Raw genomic sequence first — 21,498 nt, 5'->3', positions numbered from 1 at the left:
TGTATGAACAGTATGTCATATTGATTACATACATGATAGACAATAAAGGTTAGGTGGCTTATAGCTAAATAAATGTCATAGTTGATAATGAAGTGTAACATTTTCCAAATTTCAACCACCTACATATTATTTGCCATGTTTGTTATTCAAACTTTGGATCACCATTAGTATAAAATCTTAATAAAGGATCATTGACTATGCTTCCAATGGCCTGAGTTTACTCTTTTTTTACAGTACAGTAAAGGCTGTGATTATACAATAGCAGCTTTGTTGAAACTAGCTATTTAATAATCAATAAAGTACATGAGAACTGAGCACAGAGCAGTAGAAGTAAGTGGAATGGGTCTCAAATCCACTTTTAAAAGAATGTTAAACAAGTTATGAGAAGTTATGTTAAATAAATTATAAAGAATGTCTCTTTATAGTATTTTAATAAATGCATAGTATCTCTATATTATAACATTTCTCAAGTAATGCTAGTGATGCTAAAGGAACAATGAGTCTGCTGAGAGATAGGCCAAGATTTGCAGGTGGTATCCAAGTTTACCTTTGACCGTGAGACAAGCAAAAGATGTGTGATCACCCACATGGAAGGTCACAGTGCCAGAATATTTTGGGGTGACACTCCGTAGGAAAAGAATATGCCTTTTGCCCTCCATTCGGATGTCATTCATCTCATTTTTCTGGAGGGGGATATCCTGAAGTGCCCACTGAACATCTTGGAAATTTTCTTGAGACACGAAGCACTCAAAAGATACATCATCCCCTTGATTTACAATGCAGCTCTTCAACCCAGTCTCAATGGTTACAAGTTCTGTTTAACACAGACCACCAAGATTACATTTTGGAATTCTGAAGCCTCTTCAAGAGTTTCAGTGATACAGCTGATTAATTAGAGGAGTCAAAGATCCATATATTATTAACTAGATAATTCTAGTTCTAGCATGTATGTGCAGTAGTCTAGGTCATGAAGTCCCAAGGGATTGATCATCAGACTGGTGCCTTGCTCAATGTATCAGTACATGTTCACTTAAATGCTGCCCTTTAGCTACCTCAGTGGAGGTATGCAAAAGAATGGGGTTTTGCCAGAAAAATCAGCATTTTACAAACTTTGACATGCTCAAATGAGGCTTAAATAATGTGGTGTAAATATGACTAAAAAGTGTAGAAGAGTCAACTTATTCTCATTGCGTAGCTCTTGCATGATCATAGTTTCAGGAAAGGAAAGGTATGAGGTACAGTTCAAAGTAAACAAGGACTAAGCAAGAAGAGAAAAAAGTAAGGAAAGTGAAAGTTTACTGGTGCAGAAAATTAGCATGTGATTGGTGATAGTTCAGAACATGATTCCTACCCTTCACAGTAAGTTTGGCAAAGGTCATTTCATGACCAGAATCACAAGAGTACTCTCCTGAGTTTGCTCCCTGTACTCCTTAGATTATGAGCTCTACACCTGGTCCATCCTGTGCCATCATTACTGCCCTAGATAACAACATACTACCATAGCCTGCATGTGTCACATCATCTTTAGCTGTAGTAGTCTTTTCTTTTTCACACAATATTAGAAGATGAATTCTTCCAGATATAAAACAAATAAAACATGTATACACTGCATTGCAAAAGTGTCTCCCTGAAAAGTAATCAGATTTTAATGGATTTCAAAAGACACATTGATATTGGGATATCCAACATCACATACTGGGATATTGGGATACCCAACATTATATTTTTAGCATCACATTATATAAATACACTGCACAAAATATCAAACTGTCACTTATTATCCAGATTAATAATAAATAGCAAGGTATGCTATTTGTGATTATTGAATGACATGTTTGATTGCCTGATGAAAAGGAATGAACATTACTTTTTTAAGGTAATCCAAAACTAAAAGGACTAAACAGTTTTTGTGACAAGATGAATTGATTGGGAATGATTGTAAGAAAGGTATTTGACAAATGTTCACACCTATAAAAACAAACAGCTGGTTTCCAAGACCAAACTTAGTCCTAAACCTAGACTAAATAGAACTTTGAATCACAGGTAAGTATTAATCAATGCAGATGTCCAGGTAATTGCAAAAAGTTCAATTATTTTTTGTTACAAGTATATTTCGTGTCACATCAAAAGAACAATTAAAAAACATTTCTTGATGTACATGACACTATAGCGTGCTATGTACATGGGCCAAAGATGAGCGGTCTCTTTCATTTGCAAGAGACAAATAAAGTTCTGTCTGTCTATCTATCTATCTATCTATCTATCTATCTATCTATCTATCTATCTATCTATCTATCTATCTATCTATCTATCTATCTATCTATCTATCTATCTATCTATCTATCTATCTATCTATCTATCTATCTATCTATCTATCATATTTCAGGGGACAGATTAAAATGTGCATAAAAAATGCAAGGAAATGCATGGAAACTGGGTGTGGCCTTAGACAACCAGCTACCATTCTCTTCTTATGTTGCTTGTGTGACATATGCAAGTTTCTCCCATGCACGATTAGGAGGATTAGGCCATTCCCCCCCCCAAGAGGCAATTCTTTTCTGATCCTTTGAAATCTCTCAACATGTCTCTGCCACTGTGTCATTGTGGCTGATCCAGAATTTACCTGCACGACTTGTATTCAAACCACAAAAGTTCCTGCACATCACTCTAGTAATGTGTTCCTTTCTACGGCATCTGGTAGTTACCCAACTCAGACTAAAGAACCAGATGCTTGATTACAAAGCCAAAAAAATCATTCACCTACCTGAAAGCACAGGTCAAACCTCATCATATCATTCACCCCTCATAAGTCAAGTACTGCATGACTTGTCTAAGCCATTTACTGCTAGGTAATGAAATGGTAATGAAATGATCTTCCACTAAGTCATGTGGCAAGGTCTGCCTGAGTTACTTGTTATTTGTCAGATACCCTTAATGTCACATACCCTTAATCTTCATGTTTGCTGTGGTCTTCTGATCTCCACACAAGCATGTGTACTGGCCAGCATCTTCAAGTTTAACATTAGTGATTTTCAGCTCCAGAACAGCTCCAGTCTGCTTGATGAGATATTTTCCCCCAGAATTGATCACCTGTGTTTCCTTCCTCCACTCCACAGGGACTCCAAGTTTAGAGATTTCACAGTGAAGGGAAACACTGCTGCCCTCATCACACTCCTGGTTCTGCAGCTCACGCTTGAATATCACGGGCAAAGCTGAAGAACAAGAAGTGGTTTGATGATCCTTCTAATATGGTGCCATTTTATGAAAACACAATGAAGATCATTTGAAAAAGTTAAACACTCTAACAAATCAAGGTCAAGTCTGCTGTACTGTAGCACTCCAAGAACAACAGATGTTTAGAACAAACCACAAAAAGCTTTAATGGAAAACAAGAGATAAGATATGTAACTCTACCATCCCACTATCAGAACAAAATGTTTAATATTTGGCCACTGTCAATGTGTATACACATTCAGTCATACAGTTTGTGAACAAGGATAATGAATGATAAAGATAGCAAGAAAAGAATACTTAATGTAAAAAAAAAATTTTAAAGGTTCAAGAAAGTTTCATACCTTTGATCTTCATGTTTGCTGTGGTCTTCTGGTCGCCACACATGCATGTGTACTGCCCAGCATCTTCAGTTTTAACATCAGTGATTTTCAGCTCCAGAGCAGCTCCAGTCTGCTTGATGAGGTATTTTCCTCCAGGCTGGATCACCTGTGTTCCCTTCCTCCACTCCACAGGGACTCCAGGTTTAGAGAGTTCACAATGCAGCGTAACATTGCTGCCCTCATCACACTCCTGGTTCTGCAACTCACGCTTGAATATAGCTGGCAAAGCTGAAGAACAAGAAGTGGTCAAAGATCGTTCTAATATGGTGCCATATTATGAAAAGACAATGAAGATCATTTGGAAAAGATAAACACTCTAAAAAATCAAGGTCAAGTCTGCTGTACTGTGGCGCTCCAAGAACAACAGGTGTTTACAACAAACCACAAAAAGCTTTAATGGAAAACAAGAGATAAGATATGTAACCCTACCATCCCACTATCAGAGCAAAATGTTTAATATTTGGCCACTGAAAATGTGTATACACATTTAGTCATACAGTTTCTGAACAAGGATAATGAATGATAAAGATAGCAAGAAAAGAGTACTTAATGTAAAAAAAAATAATAATTTAAAGGTTCAAGAAAGTTTCATACTCTTGATCTTCATGTTTGCTGTGGTCTTCTGGTCTCCACACACGCATGTGTACTGGCCAGCATCTTCAGTTTTAACATTAGTGATCCTCAGCTCCAGAGAAGCTCCAGTCTGCTTGATGAGATATTTTCCTCCAGACTTGATCACCTGTGTTCCCTTCCTCCACTCCACAGGGACTCCAGGTTTAGAGATTTCACAGAGCAGAGTAACACTGCTGCCCTCATCACACTCCTGGTTCTGCAACTCACGCTTGAATATCACAGGCAAAGCTGAAGAACAAGAAGTGGTTCAATGATCCTTCTAATATGGTGCCATTTTATGAAAACACGATGAAGATCATTAGAAAAGTTAAACACTCTAAAAAATCAAGGTCAAGTCTGCAGTACTATAGCGCTCCAAGAACAACAGATGTTTACAACAAACCACAAAAAGCTTTAATGGAAAACAAGAGATAAGATATGTAACTCTACCATCCCACCATCAGAGCAAAATGTTTAATATTTGGCCACTGAAAATGTGTATACACATTCAGTCATACAGTTTCTGAACAAGGATAATGAATGATAAAGATAGCAAGAAAAGAGTACTTAATGTAAAAAAAAAGAATTAAAGGTTCAAGAAAGTTTCATACCTTTGATCTTCATGTTTGCTGTGGTCTTCTGGTCTCCACACATGCATGTGTACTGCCCAGCATCTTCAGTTTTAACATCAGTGATTTTCAGCTCCAGAACAGCTCCAGTCTGCTTGATGAGGTATTTTCCTCCAGGCTGGATCACCTGTGTTCCCTTCCTCCACTCCACAGGGACTCCAGGTTTAGAGAGTTCACAATGCAGCGTAACATTGCTGCCCTCATCACACTCCTGGTTCTGCAACTCACGCTTGAATATAGCTGGCAAAGCTGAAGAACAAGAAGTGGTCAAAGATCGTTCTAATATGGTGCCATATTATGAAAAGACAATGAAGATCATTTCGAAAAGATAAACACTCTAAAAAATTAAGGTCAAGTCTGCTGTACTGTAGCGCTCCAAGAACAACAGATGTTTACAACAAACCACAAAAAGCTTTAATGGAAAACAAGAGATAAGATATGTAACTCTACCATCCCACTATCAGAGCAAAATGTTTAATATTTGGCCACTGAAAATGTGTATACACATTTAGTCATACAGTTTCTGAATAAGGATAATGAATGATAAAGATAGCAAGAAAAGAATACTTAATGTAAAAAAAAAATTTTAAAGGTTCAAGAAAGTTTCATACCTTTGATCTTCATGTTTGCTGTGGTCTTCTGGTCGCCACACATGCATGTGTACTGCCCAGCATCTTCAGTTTTAACATCAGTGATTTTCAGCTCCAGAGCAGCTCCAGTCTGCTTGATGAGGTATTTTCCTCCAGGCTGGATCACCTGTGTTCCCTTCCTCCACTCCACAGGGACTCCAGGTTTAGAGAGTTCACAATGCAGCGTAACATTGCTGCCCTCATCACACTCCTGGTTCTGCAACTCACGCTTGAATATAGCTGGCAAAGCTGAAGAACAAGAAGTGGTCAAAGATCGTTCTAATATGGTGCCATATTATGAAAAGACAATGAAGATCATTTGGAAAAGATAAACACTCTAAAAAATCAAGGTCAAGTCTGCTGTACTGTGGCGCTCCAAGAACAACAGGTGTTTACAACAAACCACAAAAAGCTTTAATGGAAAACAAGAGATAAGATATGTAACCCTACCATCCCACTATCAGAGCAAAATGTTTAATATTTGGCCACTGAAAATGTGTATACACATTTAGTCATACAGTTTCTGAACAAGGATAATGAATGATAAAGATAGCAAGAAAAGAGTACTTAATGTAAAAAAAAATAATAATTTAAAGGTTCAAGAAAGTTTCATACTCTTGATCTTCATGTTTGCTGTGGTCTTCTGGTCTCCACACACGCATGTGTACTGGCCAGCATCTTCAGTTTTAACATTAGTGATCCTCAGCTCCAGAGAAGCTCCAGTCTGCTTGATGAGATATTTTCCTCCAGACTTGATCACCTGTGTTCCCTTCCTCCACTCCACAGGGACTCCAGGTTTAGAGATTTCACAGAGCAGAGTAACACTGCTGCCCTCATCACACTCCTGGTTCTGCAACTCACGCTTGAATATCACAGGCAAAGCTGAAGAACAAGAAGTGGTTCAATGATCCTTCTAATATGGTGCCATTTTATGAAAACACGATGAAGATCATTAGAAAAGTTAAACACTCTAAAAAATCAAGGTCAAGTCTGCAGTACTATAGCGCTCCAAGAACAACAGATGTTTACAACAAACCACAAAAAGCTTTAATGGAAAACAAGAGATAAGATATGTAACTCTACCATCCCACCATCAGAGCAAAATGTTTAATATTTGGCCACTGAAAATGTGTATACACATTCAGTCATACAGTTTCTGAACAAGGATAATGAATGATAAAGATAGCAAGAAAAGAGTACTTAATGTAAAAAAAAAGAATTAAAGGTTCAAGAAAGTTTCATACCTTTGATCTTCATGTTTGCTGTGGTCTTCTGGTCTCCACACATGCATGTGTACTGCCCAGCATCTTCAGTTTTAACATCAGTGATTTTCAGCTCCAGAACAGCTCCAGTCTGCTTGATGAGGTATTTTCCTCCAGGCTGGATCACCTGTGTTCCCTTCCTCCACTCCACAGGGACTCCAGGTTTAGAGAGTTCACAATGCAGCGTAACATTGCTGCCCTCATCACACTCCTGGTTCTGCAACTCACGCTTGAATATAGCTGGCAAAGCTGAAGAACAAGAAGTGGTCAAAGATCGTTCTAATATGGTGCCATATTATGAAAAGACAATGAAGATCATTTCGAAAAGATAAACACTCTAAAAAATTAAGGTCAAGTCTGCTGTACTGTAGCGCTCCAAGAACAACAGATGTTTACAACAAACCACAAAAAGCTTTAATGGAAAACAAGAGATAAGATATGTAACTTTACCATCCCACTATCAGAGCAAAATGTTTAATATTTGGCCACTGAAAATGTGTATACACATTTAGTCATACAGTTTCTGAATAAGGATAATGAATGATAAAGATAGCAAGAAAAGAATACTTAATGTAAAAAAAAAATTTTAAAGGTTCAAGAAAGTTTCATACCTTTGATCTTCATGTTTGCTGTGGTCTTCTGGTCGCCACACATGCATGTGTACTGCCCAGCATCTTCAGTTTTAACATCAGTGATTTTCAGCTCCAGAGCAGCTCCAGTCTGCTTGATGAGGTATTTTCCTCCAGGCTGGATCACCTGTGTTCCCTTCCTCCACTCCACAGGGACTCCAGGTTTAGAGAGTTCACAATGCAGCGTAACATTGCTGCCCTCATCACACTCCTGGTTCTGCAACTCACGCTTGAATATAGCTGGCAAAGCTGAAGAACAAGAAGTGGTCAAAGATCGTTCTAATATGGTGCCATATTATGAAAAGACAATGAAGATCATTTGGAAAAGATAAACACTCTAAAAAATCAAGGTCAAGTCTGCTGTACTGTGGCGCTCCAAGAACAACAGGTGTTTACAACAAACCACAAAAAGCTTTAATGGAAAACAAGAGATAAGATATGTAACCCTACCATCCCACTATCAGAGCAAAATGTTTAATATTTGGCCACTGAAAATGTGTATACACATTTAGTCATACAGTTTCTGAACAAGGATAATGAATGATAAAGATAGCAAGAAAAGAGTACTTAATGTAAAAAAAAATAATAATTTAAAGGTTCAAGAAAGTTTCATACTCTTGATCTTCATGTTTGCTGTGGTCTTCTGGTCTCCACACACGCATGTGTACTGGCCAGCATCTTCAGTTTTAACATTAGTGATCCTCAGCTCCAGAGAAGCTCCAGTCTGCTTGATGAGATATTTTCCTCCAGACTTGATCACCTGTGTTCCCTTCCTCCACTCCACAGGGACTCCAGGTTTAGAGATTTCACAGAGCAGAGTAACACTGCTGCCCTCATCACACTCCTGGTTCTGCAACTCACGCTTGAATATCACAGGCAAAGCTGAAGAACAAGAAGTGGTTCAATGATCCTTCTAATATGGTGCCATTTTATGAAAACACGATGAAGATCATTAGAAAAGTTAAACACTCTAAAAAATCAAGGTCAAGTCTGCAGTACTATAGCGCTCCAAGAACAACAGATGTTTACAACAAACCACAAAAAGCTTTAATGGAAAACAAGAGATAAGATATGTAACTCTACCATCCCACCATCAGAGCAAAATGTTTAATATTTGGCCACTGAAAATGTGTATACACATTCAGTCATACAGTTTCTGAACAAGGATAATGAATGATAAAGATAGCAAGAAAAGAGTACTTAATGTAAAAAAAAAGAATTAAAGGTTCAAGAAAGTTTCATACCTTTGATCTTCATGTTTGCTGTGGTCTTCTGGTCTCCACACATGCATGTGTACTGCCCAGCATCTTCAGTTTTAACATCAGTGATTTTCAGCTCCAGAGCAGCTCCAGTCTGCTTGATGAGGTATTTTCCTCCAGGCTGGATCACCTGTGTTCCCTTCCTCCACTCCACAGGGACTCCAGGTTTAGAGAGTTCACAATGCAGCGTAACATTGCTGCCCTCATCACACTCCTGGTTCTGCAACTCACGCTTGAATATAGCTGGCAAAGCTGAAGAACAAGAAGTGGTCAAAGATCGTTCTAATATGGTGCCATATTATGAAAAGACAATGAAGATCATTTCGAAAAGATAAACACTCTAAAAAATTAAGGTCAAGTCTGCTGTACTGTAGCGCTCCAAGAACAACAGATGTTTACAACAAACCACAAAAAGCTTTAATGGAAAACAAGAGATAAGATATGTAACTCTACCATCCCACTATCAGAGCAAAATGTTTAATATTTGGCCACTGAAAATGTGTATACACATTTAGTCATACAGTTTCTGAATAAGGATAATGAATGATAAAGATAGCAAGAAAAGAGTACTTAATGTAAAAAAAAATAATAATTTAAAGGTTCAAGAAAGTTTCATACTCTTGATCTTCATGTTTGCTGTGGTCTTCTGGTCTCCACACACGCATGTGTACTGGCCAGCATCTTCAGGTTTAACATTAGTGATCCTCAGCTCCAGAGAAGCTCCAGTCTGCTTGATGAGATATTTTCCTCCAGACTTGATCACCTGTGTTCCCTTCCTCCACTCCACAGGGACTCCAGGTTTAGAGATTTCACAGAGCAGAGTAACACTGCTGCCCTCATCACACTCCTGGTTCTGCAACTCACGCTTGAATATCACGGGCAAAGCTGAAGAACAAGAAGTGGTTCAATGATCCTTCTAATATGGTGCCATTTTATGAAAACACGATGAAGATCATTAGAAAAGTTAAACACTCTAAAAAATCAAGGTCAAGTCTGCAGTACTATAGCGCTCCAAGAACAACAGATGTTTACAACAAACCACAAAAAGCTTTAATGGAAAACAAGAGATAAGATATGTAAGTCTACCATCCCACTATCAGAGCAAAATGTTTAATATTTGGCCACTGTCAATGTGTATACACATTCAGTCATACAGTATCTGAACAAGGATAATGAATGATAAAGATAGCAAGAAAAGAGTACTTAATGTAAGAAAAAAAATGTTATAGGTTCAAGAAAGTTTCATACCTTTGATCTTCATGTTTGCTGTGGTCTTCTGGTCTCCACACACGCATGTGTACTGGCCATCATCTTCAGGTTTAACATTAGTGATCCTCAGCTCCAGAAAAGCTCCAGTCTGCTTGATGAGATATTTTCCTCCAGACTTGATCACCTGTGTTCCCTTCCTCCACTCCACAGGGACTCCAGGTTTAGAGATTTCACAGAGCAGAGTAACACTGCTGCCCTCATCACACTCCTGGTTCTGCAACTCACGCTTGAATATCACAGGCAAAGCTGAAGAACAAGAAGTGGTTCAATGATCCTTCTAATATGGTGCCATTTTATGAAAACACGATGAAGATCATTAGAAAAGTTAAACACTCTAAAAAATCAAGGTCAAGTCTGCAGTACTATAGCGCTCCAAGAACAACAGATGTTTACAACAAACCACAAAAAGCTTTAATGGAAAACAAGAGATAAGATATGTAACTCTACCATCCCACCATCAGAGCAAAATGTTTAATATTTGGCCACTGAAAATGTGTATACACATTCAGTCATACAGTTTCTGAACAAGGATAATGAATGATAAAGATAGCAAGAAAAGAGTACTTAATGTAAAAAAAAAGAATTAAAGGTTCAAGAAAGTTTCATACCTTTGATCTTCATGTTTGCTGTGGTCTTCTGGTCTCCACACATGCATGTGTACTGCCCAGCATCTTCAGTTTTAACATCAGTGATTTTCAGCTCCAGAGCAGCTCCAGTCTGCTTGATGAGGTATTTTCCTCCAGGCTGGATCACCTGTGTTCCCTTCCTCCACTCCACAGGGACTCCAGGTTTAGAGAGTTCACAATGCAGCGTAACATTGCTGCCCTCATCACACTCCTGGTTCTGCAACTCACGCTTGAATATAGCTGGCAAAGCTGAAGAACAAGAAGTGGTCAAAGATCGTTCTAATATGGTGCCATATTATGAAAAGACAATGAAGATCATTTCGAAAAGATAAACACTCTAAAAAATTAAGGTCAAGTCTGCTGTACTGTAGCGCTCCAAGAACAACAGATGTTTACAACAAACCACAAAAAGCTTTAATGGAAAACAAGAGATAAGATATGTAACTCTACCATCCCACTATCAGAGCAAAATGTTTAATATTTGGCCACTGAAAATGTGTATACACATTTAGTCATACAGTTTCTGAATAAGGATAATGAATGATAAAGATAGCAAGAAAAGAGTACTTAATGTAAAAAAAAATAATAATTTAAAGGTTCAAGAAAGTTTCATACTCTTGATCTTCATGTTTGCTGTGGTCTTCTGGTCTCCACACACGCATGTGTACTGGCCAGCATCTTCAGGTTTAACATTAGTGATCCTCAGCTCCAGAGAAGCTCCAGTCTGCTTGATGAGATATTTTCCTCCAGACTTGATCACCTGTGTTCCCTTCCTCCACTCCACAGGGACTCCAGGTTTAGAGATTTCACAGAGCAGAGTAACACTGCTGCCCTCATCACACTCCTGGTTCTGCAACTCACGCTTGAATATCACGGGCAAAGCTGAAGAACAAGAAGTGGTTCAATGATCCTTCTAATATGGTGCCATTTTATGAAAACACGATGAAGATCATTAGAAAAGTTAAACACTCTAAAAAATCAAGGTCAAGTCTGCAGTACTATAGCGCTCCAAGAACAACAGATGTTTACAACAAACCACAAAAAGCTTTAATGGAAAACAAGAGATAAGATATGTAAGTCTACCATCCCACTATCAGAGCAAAATGTTTAATATTTGGCCACTGTCAATGTGTATACACATTCAGTCATACAGTATCTGAACAAGGATAATGAATGATAAAGATAGCAAGAAAAGAGTACTTAATGTAAGAAAAAAAATGTTATAGGTTCAAGAAAGTTTCATACCTTTGATCTTCATGTTTGCTGTGGTCTTCTGGTCTCCACACACGCATGTGTACTGGCCATCATCTTCAGGTTTAACATTAGTGATCCTCAGCTCCAGAAAAGCTCCAGTCTGCTTGATGAGATATTTTCCTCCAGACTTGATCACCTGTGTTCCCTTCCTCCACTCCACAGGGACTCCAGGTTTAGAGATTTCACAGAGCAGAGTAACACTGCTGCCCTCATCACACTCCTGGTTCTGCAACTCACACTTGAATATCACGGGCAAAGCTGAAGAACAAGAAGTGGTTCAATGATCCTTCTAATATGGTGCCATTTTATGAAAACACGATGAAGATCATTAGAAAAGTTAAACACTCTAAAAAATCAAGGTCAAGTCTGCAGTACTATAGCGCTCCAAGAACAACAGATGTTTACAACAAACCACAAAAAGCTTTAATGGAAAACAAGAGATAAGATATGTAAGTCTACCATCCCACTATCAGAGCAAAATGTTTAATATTTGGCCACTGTCAATGTGTATACACATTCAGTCATACAGTATCTGAACAAGGATAATGAATGATAAAGATAGCAAGAAAAGAGTACTTAATGTAAGAAAAAAAATGTTAAAGGTTCAAGAAAGTTTCATACCTTTGATCTTCATGTTTGCTGTGGTCTTCTGGTCTCCACACACGCATGTGTACTGGCCATCATCTTCAGGTTTAACATTAGTGATCCTCAGCTCCAGAGAAGCTCCAGTCTGCTTGATGAGATATTTTCCTCCAGACTTGATCACCTGTGTTCCCTTCCTCCACTCCACAGGGACTCCAGGTTTAGAGATTTCACAGAGCAGAGTAACACTGCTGCCCTCATCACACTCCTGGTTCTGTAACTCAAGCTTGAATATCACTGGCAAAGCTGAGGAACAAGAAGTGATCAAAGATCCATCTAATATGGTGCAATGTTATGAAAAGACAGTGAAGATCATTTAGAGACCAGAAAAATTCTCCAAAATATCAAGGTCAGGTCTGCAGTGTTAATGGCCTCCAAGACCCAAAATTTTACAGTCATACAATAAACCACAAAAAATGTTTAAAGGAAAACAAGAGATAGGAAGTATAACTGCAAATCAAGCATCAGGGTAAAATGTGTTATATTTGGCCATTGCTAAAGGTCATATACAATAGATGCTTTGGTCTTTATTCATGTAATAGTCAAATGTGAAAGAAAAACCTTAAAAACAGAACATAACATGATTTAGTTTCTTTAGATGTCCTTTTGCTCAAGCACTAATAAATCAAATTGAATATATAGAACATAGAGTGCTAGCAATGATAGTAATTCTAAATGTAATTCCACTGTTGTCTCCCCACACATTTTGTCTAAAGTGTTGTCCAGTCCTCATAGTTATACATTTTGTATTTTCCCCGCTTAAATACACTTGACACAACCATTTATCAAATTATCAAGCCCTTGTAGTTTAGCTGCATGAAAAGTACATTAGATGTATCTTTGTACTAATGTTATCAGCAGCATAACTGCTGAAGGCTTCTCATTTCTCACAGGCTTGATGATCAAACAACAAGATAATACGGAAGTACTGATTAAAATGTCTTGGCAAAGTTTTTCTCAGGTAAGTATTCTATATCAAAATGAGTAGTCGATCAGATCAGAAAAAAAGATAGTTTAATGGTTCCTACCCTTAATCTTCATGTTTGCTGTGGTCTTCTGATCTCCACACATGCATGTGTACTGACCAGCGTCTTCAGTTTTAACATCAGTGATTTTCAGCTCCAGAGCAGCTCCAGTCTGCTTGATGAGGTATTTTCCTCCAGGTTGGATCACCTGTGTTCCCTTCCTCCACTCCACAGGGACTCCAGGTTTAGAGATTTCACAGAGCAGAGTAACACTGCTGCCTTCATCACACTCCTGGTTCTGCAACTCACGCTTGAATATCACGGGCAAAGCTGAAGAACAAGAAGTGGTTCAATGATCCTTCTAATATGGTGCCATTTTATGAAAACACGATGAAGATCATTAGAAAAGTTAAACACTAAAAAATCAAGGTCAAGTCTGCAGTACTATAGCGCTCCAAGAACAACAGATGTTTACAACAAACCACAAAAAGCTTTAATGGAAAACAAGAGATAAGATATGTAACTCTACCATCCCACTATCAGAACAAAATGTTTAATATTTGGCCACTGTCAATGTGTATACACATTCAGTCATACAGTTTGTGAACAAGGATAATGAATGATAAAGATAGCAAGAAAAGAATACTTAATGTAAAAAAAAAATTTTAAAGGTTCAAGAAAGTTTCATACCTTTGATCTTCATGTTTGCTGTGGTCTTCTGGTCTCCACACTTGCATGTGTACTGCCCAGCATCTTCAGTTTTAACATCAGTGATTTTCAGCTCCAGAGCAGCTCCAGTCTGCTTGATGAGGTATTTTCCTCCAGGCTGGATCACCTGTGTTCCCTTCCTCCACTCCACAGGGACTCCAGGTTTAGAGAGTTCACAATGCAGCATAACATTGCTGCCCTCATCACACTCCTGGTTCTGCAGCTCATGCTTGAATATAGCTGGCAAAGCTGAAGAACAAGAAGTGGTCAAAGATCATTCTAATATGGTGCCATATTATGAAAAGACAATGAAGATCATTTGAAAAAGATAAACACTCTAAAAAATTAAGGTCAAGTCTGCAGTACTTTAGGTCTCCTAGACCAACAGATATTTACAACAAACCACAAAAAGCTTTAATGGAAAACAAGAGATAAGACATGTAACTCTACCATCCCACCATCAGAGCAAAATGTTTAATATTTGGCCACTGAAAATGTGTATACACATTCAGTCATACAGTTTCTGAACAAGGATAATGAATGATAAAGATAGCAAGAAAAGAGTACTTAATGTAAAAAAAAAGAATTAAAGGTTCAAGAAAGTTTCATACCTTTGATCTTCATGTTTGCTGTGGTCTTCTGGTCTCCACACATGCATGTGTACTGCCCAGCATCTTCAGTTTTAACATCAGTGATTTTCAGCTCCAGAGCAGCTCCAGTCTGCTTGATGAGGTATTTTCCTCCAGGCTGGATCACCTGTGTTCCCTTCCTCCACTCCACAGGGACTCCAGGTTTAGAGAGTTCACAATGCAGTGTAACATTGCTGCCCTCATCACACTCCTGATCCAGAAGCTTTTGCTTGAAAATGACTGGCATAGCTGAGGAACAGTTAGTTGAGGTTATAAAACCATATTTGTGTCAAGATTAAACAACAAGATCTAAGTCACAAAACAAGAACTCACAGTGTGGTACCTATAACTTGAATGACAATTCAGTAAAGCACCAATGACTGAATGTGGCATCCATACCCTTGACAATTACAGATGCTGTGGTCCTCTGGTCTCCACACTCACAAGAGTACTCTGCACTGTCTTCAGGCACTATATCTTTGACTTGCAGTTGGAATGTGGTGTCCCTGTGTGTTATTTCATATTTCCCTCCTGATCTCAGATTTTCTATTCCCTTTTTCCACAGTACTTCAGGGCCCGGTTTTGAGAGCTCACACTGAAGCAAGAATTTGTCACCTTCCATAGCTTCTTGATTCTTCAGATGTTGTATGAATCTGGCAGGCACCACTGGAGAATAAATAGGCACTACTTCATTACAAAACTTCAACCTATCTGATGTCCAAAGTAAAAGACATTTTTCTGTATCTAGAATCTAGATTTTAAACTGAGTCTGGTTCCTAAGTACTGTAAAGTTCAGAGACTCCTAGAGCGCTTTGACTGATATTGAACAGTAATAGCATGCATTGCTTTCAGGAAACCAAGCCTTGACCATTTGTAATAGTTAAGAAGAAAATCTTTCACTGCAAAAGCATTAGTGCTTTCTGACATTTCTGACAAAACGTACTACCTGGAAACCACTGAAATAAACAGAAACGTAAACTGCGCACATGACAAACAAGCCTTCTAAATATGTGTGCTACTCCAGCATACACAATACAAGACATTTTATACAAAGGTCTGGGTAAAAATAAGACATTAATTATGACAAAAATTCTAACAAATGTATGACAAGCAACTTTTAAAAATGTTCATCATCTAAAGACATTAACACTGAGACTTTTATATGGCATTGCCATTCACCTTAACAGACTTAATAGGGTGTGCTTCAGTTTCAAAGCACAGTTTTAATGTTTATATGTGTAAAGAGTTTATGCAACCTTTACACCTCTAGATAGCACTCTTGTCATTGAAATTCAACTACTTAAATACCAAGCAATAGAAAAAAACAATCCATATAGACAAGGCAGTAGTCATTTCCTTTACAGTGAATCCTGTAATGAAGAGCACATGAGTCCCACAAAGAGGACATATCCATGAGCCATACACCAGTTAATAATAAAAGTGTTTTGGTTAGAGGAGACATAAACATTCAGCAAGTCCTCCACAATAACCACACTTGATTTGTTTTTTGATCAGTAGCTTGTCTGTCTCTCAAACAAGACTCTGTTACTGTGATCTACTAGAACAATGCAGCAAGGCACACCCTACTATAACTGTACAGTAACTACATTTATTAGGTATACACCAGATTCTATCACAGTCTAATAATCATAACTTGCTAGAGCCTGTTAGAGGCTGAGAGTTGTTTTTCATTAGGCATCTAAGAACATCTGATAAAGTCTACAAAATTATTTGGTATGTGTCTGCCCAATACTGTAGTGTTAAATCAGCTCAATAATTCTCAAAGGCTGGTACTATGAGAATTCATAGACGATTAGTTCTCTCTGTTCCTGCTAAAAAGTTACAAGGATGAGAAAAGATCCTAAGCACAAATAAGCATTCCCCTCATCAAATGAGCTATGACAAAGCAAAGGTCTCATTAATAAAAGTAGTTTGTTTTGTCTCTGAGGTGACTAAAAGCAATTGGCTCCACATTTTCAAATGTGCACCATACAAAACTAAACATTTGTGATGAGTGATGAAGCAGCACTGCAAATGTATATAGCTCTTTTTTTTACAACAGTTGTTGTCACAAAGCAAATGTTCAGACCATACGCTCCGCAAAGTGACACCCTTCATGAAATGCTTCATAGCATGGCAGGCCACTACAGTGCCACAGTGCCAAAAGTTGTCAGTAATCTTGTCCACAGAAAGAGGCTGCCCTCTTGTGGCTTTTGCTGAGTATACATTCCACCACACATTCTTCCAAAAGCCCAACCCAACCTTCCTCCAGCTTACCATTCAAAAGGTTTGCATCAGTATTTTGAAGAGAAGCCTGGTACAGTGCAAAGCTTACAAAAAATGACAACATTCTCAGCATTCTCATTCTTAGCAATGCAACATTTCACTTCTTCCTCATGTTGGACTAGCACAAATGCAAAGCCTTTATAGCTGGCAGTCAAATTCCACTATATTTAGCCACTCCTGCTTCTTTCTAAGTTTAGGATGTGCCCTGTCATCTTAGACAAAAGAGAATGACCCTGTCATGACCCAGTCAGAACTTGCCACTGGCTGAAATGGGCTTTAACCACTCTGGAAACGTCTATGGAAGAGCCAGCTGCTCCTCCCTGGAAATTATCTTGTCATTCTTTGAAAACCCCACAATGGAGGAAGAATAAGCACAAACACTAAGCAGATGAATGCACTAAGAGGTTGCTCCACTCTCTGGGTTGTTCTAATGGCTCTAGCAAAGGCCTGCAGCAAGCACCCTGTCTGTCTGTGTCAAATCCATGTTTATGAGGGCTATAATCACCAAACACAGTACCATGCACCAATCACACTAAGAGTAATGGTAAACAGCTGAAATAAACAATCAGTTTGCTTGTTTTTGTTTGTTTTTTGTTCCTTCTTTTAGTATATCAGCAAGTTGACAGCAATAGCAATAGCAACATTCTGTGTCACAGAGAACAACAAAATACATTTGTACAATGGCAGTCCATCAAAGAAATAAACTGTTGTCTAGTATATTTGAGTAAGAGCTGACATTTGAAAACCTTCCCCTTTCTGTAGTCAAAAAATGGCTTTCTGTCTTTTCTTTATGTAATGTGATCTTTTTAAAAAATGCTACAGAGTTTGTTTTGTGTCAGTCTCAAGAGGTAGAGACACTTGCAGGTTGTGATCTTACACTCCCCTTCCCACTAATCACATGGTATAACCCACCACGTGCAGTGGGAGTTTACTGTTGACTGTTCTCTTGGTGACTGCCCCCTTATTTGTTACCACGCCTCATTGTTGTCACACAACTGAACCTTGTTTTTCATATCTTTTATGCCTGTATTTATACCAGTGTTGTGTAGCATGTTGGTCATTGTGGATTTTAGTGTTGGTATTCATGCTCCATAGTTTATGCTCACTGTTCCTGTTTGTGTTTATGCTTTTATACTCGCTATCATTCATTGTTCATCTCACGCTGCACTGATTGTTATGTGTGAGTGCCATATTGTTTATCGTTTGTGTTTTGAGTAAACACAACAGCCCCTGTGGCAGTCGGGCCATCACAGAATGACTGACCACCACAGGATACCGACGCTCTGGCTCCTCTGGGACCACTGTATGGGTGGTCTAGTGGGCCCGGCTGGGTTTCCTGCTGGTACTACCATCATCTTTTCTCTTTCTCTTCCAGGTGTGGGCTGTTAGTACATGGCAGATCCTCCCAAAGCCCAGGTGGACTGCCTCAAGGGCTTTGCCTTCAAGATGGGCTCTCCCTGGGCAGCTTGCGATGTGTGGACAGAAGTCCCTCCTGACCAGGACCCAGGGCAGACGTGCCCCTCGCCAAGTCCTGCAGGGCCTGGGACATTCCTCCAGTGTCTGCACTCCCAGTAGGCACTTTTGTATGTACACCTACTGTGTCTGGGGGCGTACTACCTCGTTTGTCTTTGTGTGCACCCACTGTCTCTGTGGGTGTGCTGTGTTGTATGTATCAGCTGGGTCCTGGCAAGGTTGCTACTGTTGCGTATCACTGCAGTGATTCATCTGTCCTTTTGAAGATGCTCCACCACTAGTCACCACTGCACTTCCAGCCCCGTCAAGGCTGCTGCTGTCACTAGTCACTGCCATGCTTCCGGGTCTGTCAAGAAAGCTGCTAAAGCTGTTTGTCGCTGTACCTTTGGTCCCACTGGTCCCGCTATGGAAGATTACCAGACTGTTCTGGGAGAGGCACTGGCTCCGTCTTTCCCCCTCATTGCTGAGAGACCTCCCTTGGTGGTGGCTCCTAGCCCACCTTGTGCTTTGTGGGCACCAGGCTTTGCTGTGCTATGGGGGCCTGGGGTTCGCTGTCCCGATGGTGGATGTGCCAGCAGCCACGCCCTTGAGGAATTAACTGTAATGGTACACTCCACTTACCACTTATCACGTGTTATGACCTGCCACGTGCACTGGGAGTTTACTGTTGACTGTTTTCTTGGTGAATGCTTTCTTGTTTGTTACCATGCCTCCTTGTCTCACATCTGAACCAAGTAGTTCATACCACTTATGTCTGTATTTATACACCTGTGTTGTGTAGCATGTACAATGATGTACAATGTGTACACTGTGTACAATGGTCATGGTAGGTGTTAGTATTCGTGCTCACAGTTCATGCTAATCTATCATCGTTTATATCATGCTGCAGTGATTATGTGTGAGTGCTATATTGTTTCTTGTTCATGTTTTGTCTAAATAAATGTCTGTCTGTGTCGGGAGAAGTTTGTGCATCCCTGCTCCAGGGGAGTCCATGGGATGCTGCCGAATGCTGAGGGCATGACATTCTAATGACATTCCTAGGCTGCTTGGACTCTTACCTTGTACAGTCAACTGTGCAGTGCTCTTGGCAGTCCCTATATCACAGGAGTATGCATTATCATCACCCTTCTCCAAGTCCTTCACTGTGAGAATGAGGATGGATCCTTTTTGTGTCATCTGGTACTTTCCTCCAGCGTTGATCTCCTTTGTACCTTTCAGCCAAGTGACTCTGGCAGCAGGTTGGGCTGTTTCACATTCAAAATTGACAGTACCCTTCTCTTCTGCCATAGTATCCTTGAGCTCATGAGTGAACTTGTTCACTGGCTCTAAAAAGGCAGAGTACATTCATTTATTCATATGGGCTTTTTCCCTCATATCAATTGTAAGAACTTTTTTTTTTGGTAATTAAAAATGCTGATGTCACGATGCCTTTGGAATTCACTTTGAATATTTGAGAAATTTGAAATACAGAAAATACTTATTTTACCAAGATAAAGCAAAACTAATGACGTTATTAGAATTTAAGTAAAAATAATCTAACAAACACATCTACTAAACAAATAAGCTTACTGATAACAATGTAATGAACTGAAACTTTAAAAATTAAAAAGAAGAGACAAAGCATATGCAAGAAGCTTGAGAATAACCTTTGATCTCCAGTCTAGCCTTTGACATGAGCCCTCCAGTGACTTCACAGCAGTATTCTCCAGAATCCTTAGCAGTGACACTGTGGACAATAAGCTTCACAACTTTATTATCCTGAAAGACCTCATACTTTTGGCTCTTCTGGATGTATTTTCCATCCTTAGACCAGCTGGTCTCCAGGCCAGTTTGAGAGAGCTCACAGAAAAAGGTAGCATCTTCTCCAAGAGCAGCACTAACCCTTTGGAGCTCTTTGGAGATGACGGGGGCTTCACCTGAAGTGAGACAAAACAGCATACTCTAGTGAAGATAGACTACAAATTATACCTCTGATGAAACTCTGACCTGGTCAGGGTGGGCTTAATCTCACCCCTGATCCACAGACAGGAATCAGGACCCCTCTGGCGATGATGCTGAGGAACATGGCTATAAACAGCCCAACTGATATCATCACACTGGTCTGGCTTTCTGACCCTTCCCCCTCTTCTTAGGTGTCATAAAACCCACTGACTGGAATGCAGGAAGCTCTTACCAACTTGGTTATACTTATACCTCAAACAAAAAACTCCAATAACGCATGGCTATTTTAATATAATCTTCAAATTGTATGTTTGCTTCTATTATTTGATAAGTGTCCATTGTTTCATTATTCTGCTCATTACCTCTTCATTACTAATTTGCATTATTCATCTTGATCAATTCATTTGTATGTTGCATATCTCATGTATATTGTAAACAAATTGTATATATAGAGGGTCAGTAAGCTTGTAACTTCTAGAAAATAGGAAAGAATTAAGTTGATTATCCAATTGCTCCACCCATCCAAGGGTTTGATACTTTGGTTTACAAACTTCATTCTAAGACAATGAAGTACAATGTTTTAGTAAATGTATAACCTTTGCCTATCACCAGTGCAAATTTTGAGTTTCTACTATACCATTTTTTCATAAATCCATATTAAAATGGTAATGTCTTTAATGGGCTTGGAGACAGTATGGTTATCTATTTCTCAGAAAATTCCCATAATGCTAAAGTTTCACTACCACATAAGAGTAGTGTACCTTGGCTATCAGCACAGTAGGTTTGGAAAGATCTCACTGTACCTTCATAAATCCATATTAAAGGCGGACTATCTTTAGGCAAATATGAATATTGTATAGACTGAATTAGGATATCTGTTTCTCAGAAATTTCCCATACAGCCAAAACAATTCCACCACCACATTAGAGTAGGAGCCTGTGCTTGTAAGTTTGGACAGATTTCACTGAATTTGGCTGAATTTAGATATCTATTTCTCAGAAATTTCCCATAATGCCAAGAAAATTCCATACCACATAAGAGTAGGATTCCTTGGCTATTAGCAGAGTAAAT

The 21,498-nt window shown here is 39.0% G+C and overlaps 1 protein-coding gene across 10 annotated transcripts in view; it reads right to left on the bottom strand.

Annotated features, from left to right (window-relative positions):
* obscnb (obscurin, cytoskeletal calmodulin and titin-interacting RhoGEF b) overlaps positions 1 to 21,498 on the bottom strand; it is a 98,763-nt gene that overhangs the window by 46,516 nt on the left and 30,749 nt on the right. For 6 of the 10 annotated variants that reach the window (XM_081695858.1, XM_081695857.1, XM_081695860.1 and 3 more), the window contains exons 33-55: positions 20,133 to 20,402; positions 19,545 to 19,811; positions 15,127 to 15,393; positions 14,710 to 14,976; positions 14,081 to 14,347; positions 13,454 to 13,720; positions 12,405 to 12,701; positions 11,775 to 12,041; positions 11,145 to 11,411; positions 10,512 to 10,778; positions 9,883 to 10,149; positions 9,253 to 9,519; positions 8,620 to 8,886; positions 7,991 to 8,257; positions 7,358 to 7,624; positions 6,729 to 6,995; positions 6,100 to 6,366; positions 5,467 to 5,733; positions 4,838 to 5,104; positions 4,209 to 4,475; positions 3,576 to 3,842; positions 2,946 to 3,212; positions 548 to 814 (exon numbers count right to left, since the gene is read on the bottom strand). In XM_081695858.1, coding sequence (XP_081551984.1) covers positions 548 to 814; positions 2,946 to 3,212; positions 3,576 to 3,842; positions 4,209 to 4,475; positions 4,838 to 5,104; positions 5,467 to 5,733; positions 6,100 to 6,366; positions 6,729 to 6,995; positions 7,358 to 7,624; positions 7,991 to 8,257; positions 8,620 to 8,886; positions 9,253 to 9,519; positions 9,883 to 10,149; positions 10,512 to 10,778; positions 11,145 to 11,411; positions 11,775 to 12,041; positions 12,405 to 12,701; positions 13,454 to 13,720; positions 14,081 to 14,347; positions 14,710 to 14,976; positions 15,127 to 15,393; positions 19,545 to 19,811; positions 20,133 to 20,402 — 6,174 coding nt within the window. The remainder of the gene's footprint in view (positions 1 to 547; positions 815 to 2,945; positions 3,213 to 3,575; positions 3,843 to 4,208; positions 4,476 to 4,837; positions 5,105 to 5,466; positions 5,734 to 6,099; positions 6,367 to 6,728; positions 6,996 to 7,357; positions 7,625 to 7,990; positions 8,258 to 8,619; positions 8,887 to 9,252; positions 9,520 to 9,882; positions 10,150 to 10,511; positions 10,779 to 11,144; positions 11,412 to 11,774; positions 12,042 to 12,404; positions 12,702 to 13,453; positions 13,721 to 14,080; positions 14,348 to 14,709; positions 14,977 to 15,126; positions 15,394 to 19,544; positions 19,812 to 20,132; positions 20,403 to 21,498) is intronic. The other 4 variants (XM_081695861.1, XM_081695864.1, XM_081695859.1 and 1 more) reach the window with 3 other exon arrangements.

Source organism: Electrophorus electricus, chromosome 14, assembly GCF_041902795.1.
Source record: "Electrophorus electricus isolate QZ-2024a chromosome 14, ASM4190279v1, whole genome shotgun sequence".
NCBI lineage: Eukaryota > Metazoa > Chordata > Actinopteri > Gymnotiformes > Gymnotidae > Electrophorus > Electrophorus electricus.
Note: the sequence above shows the minus strand (reverse complement) of the source record. Positions and strands in the feature narration are given on the sequence as shown.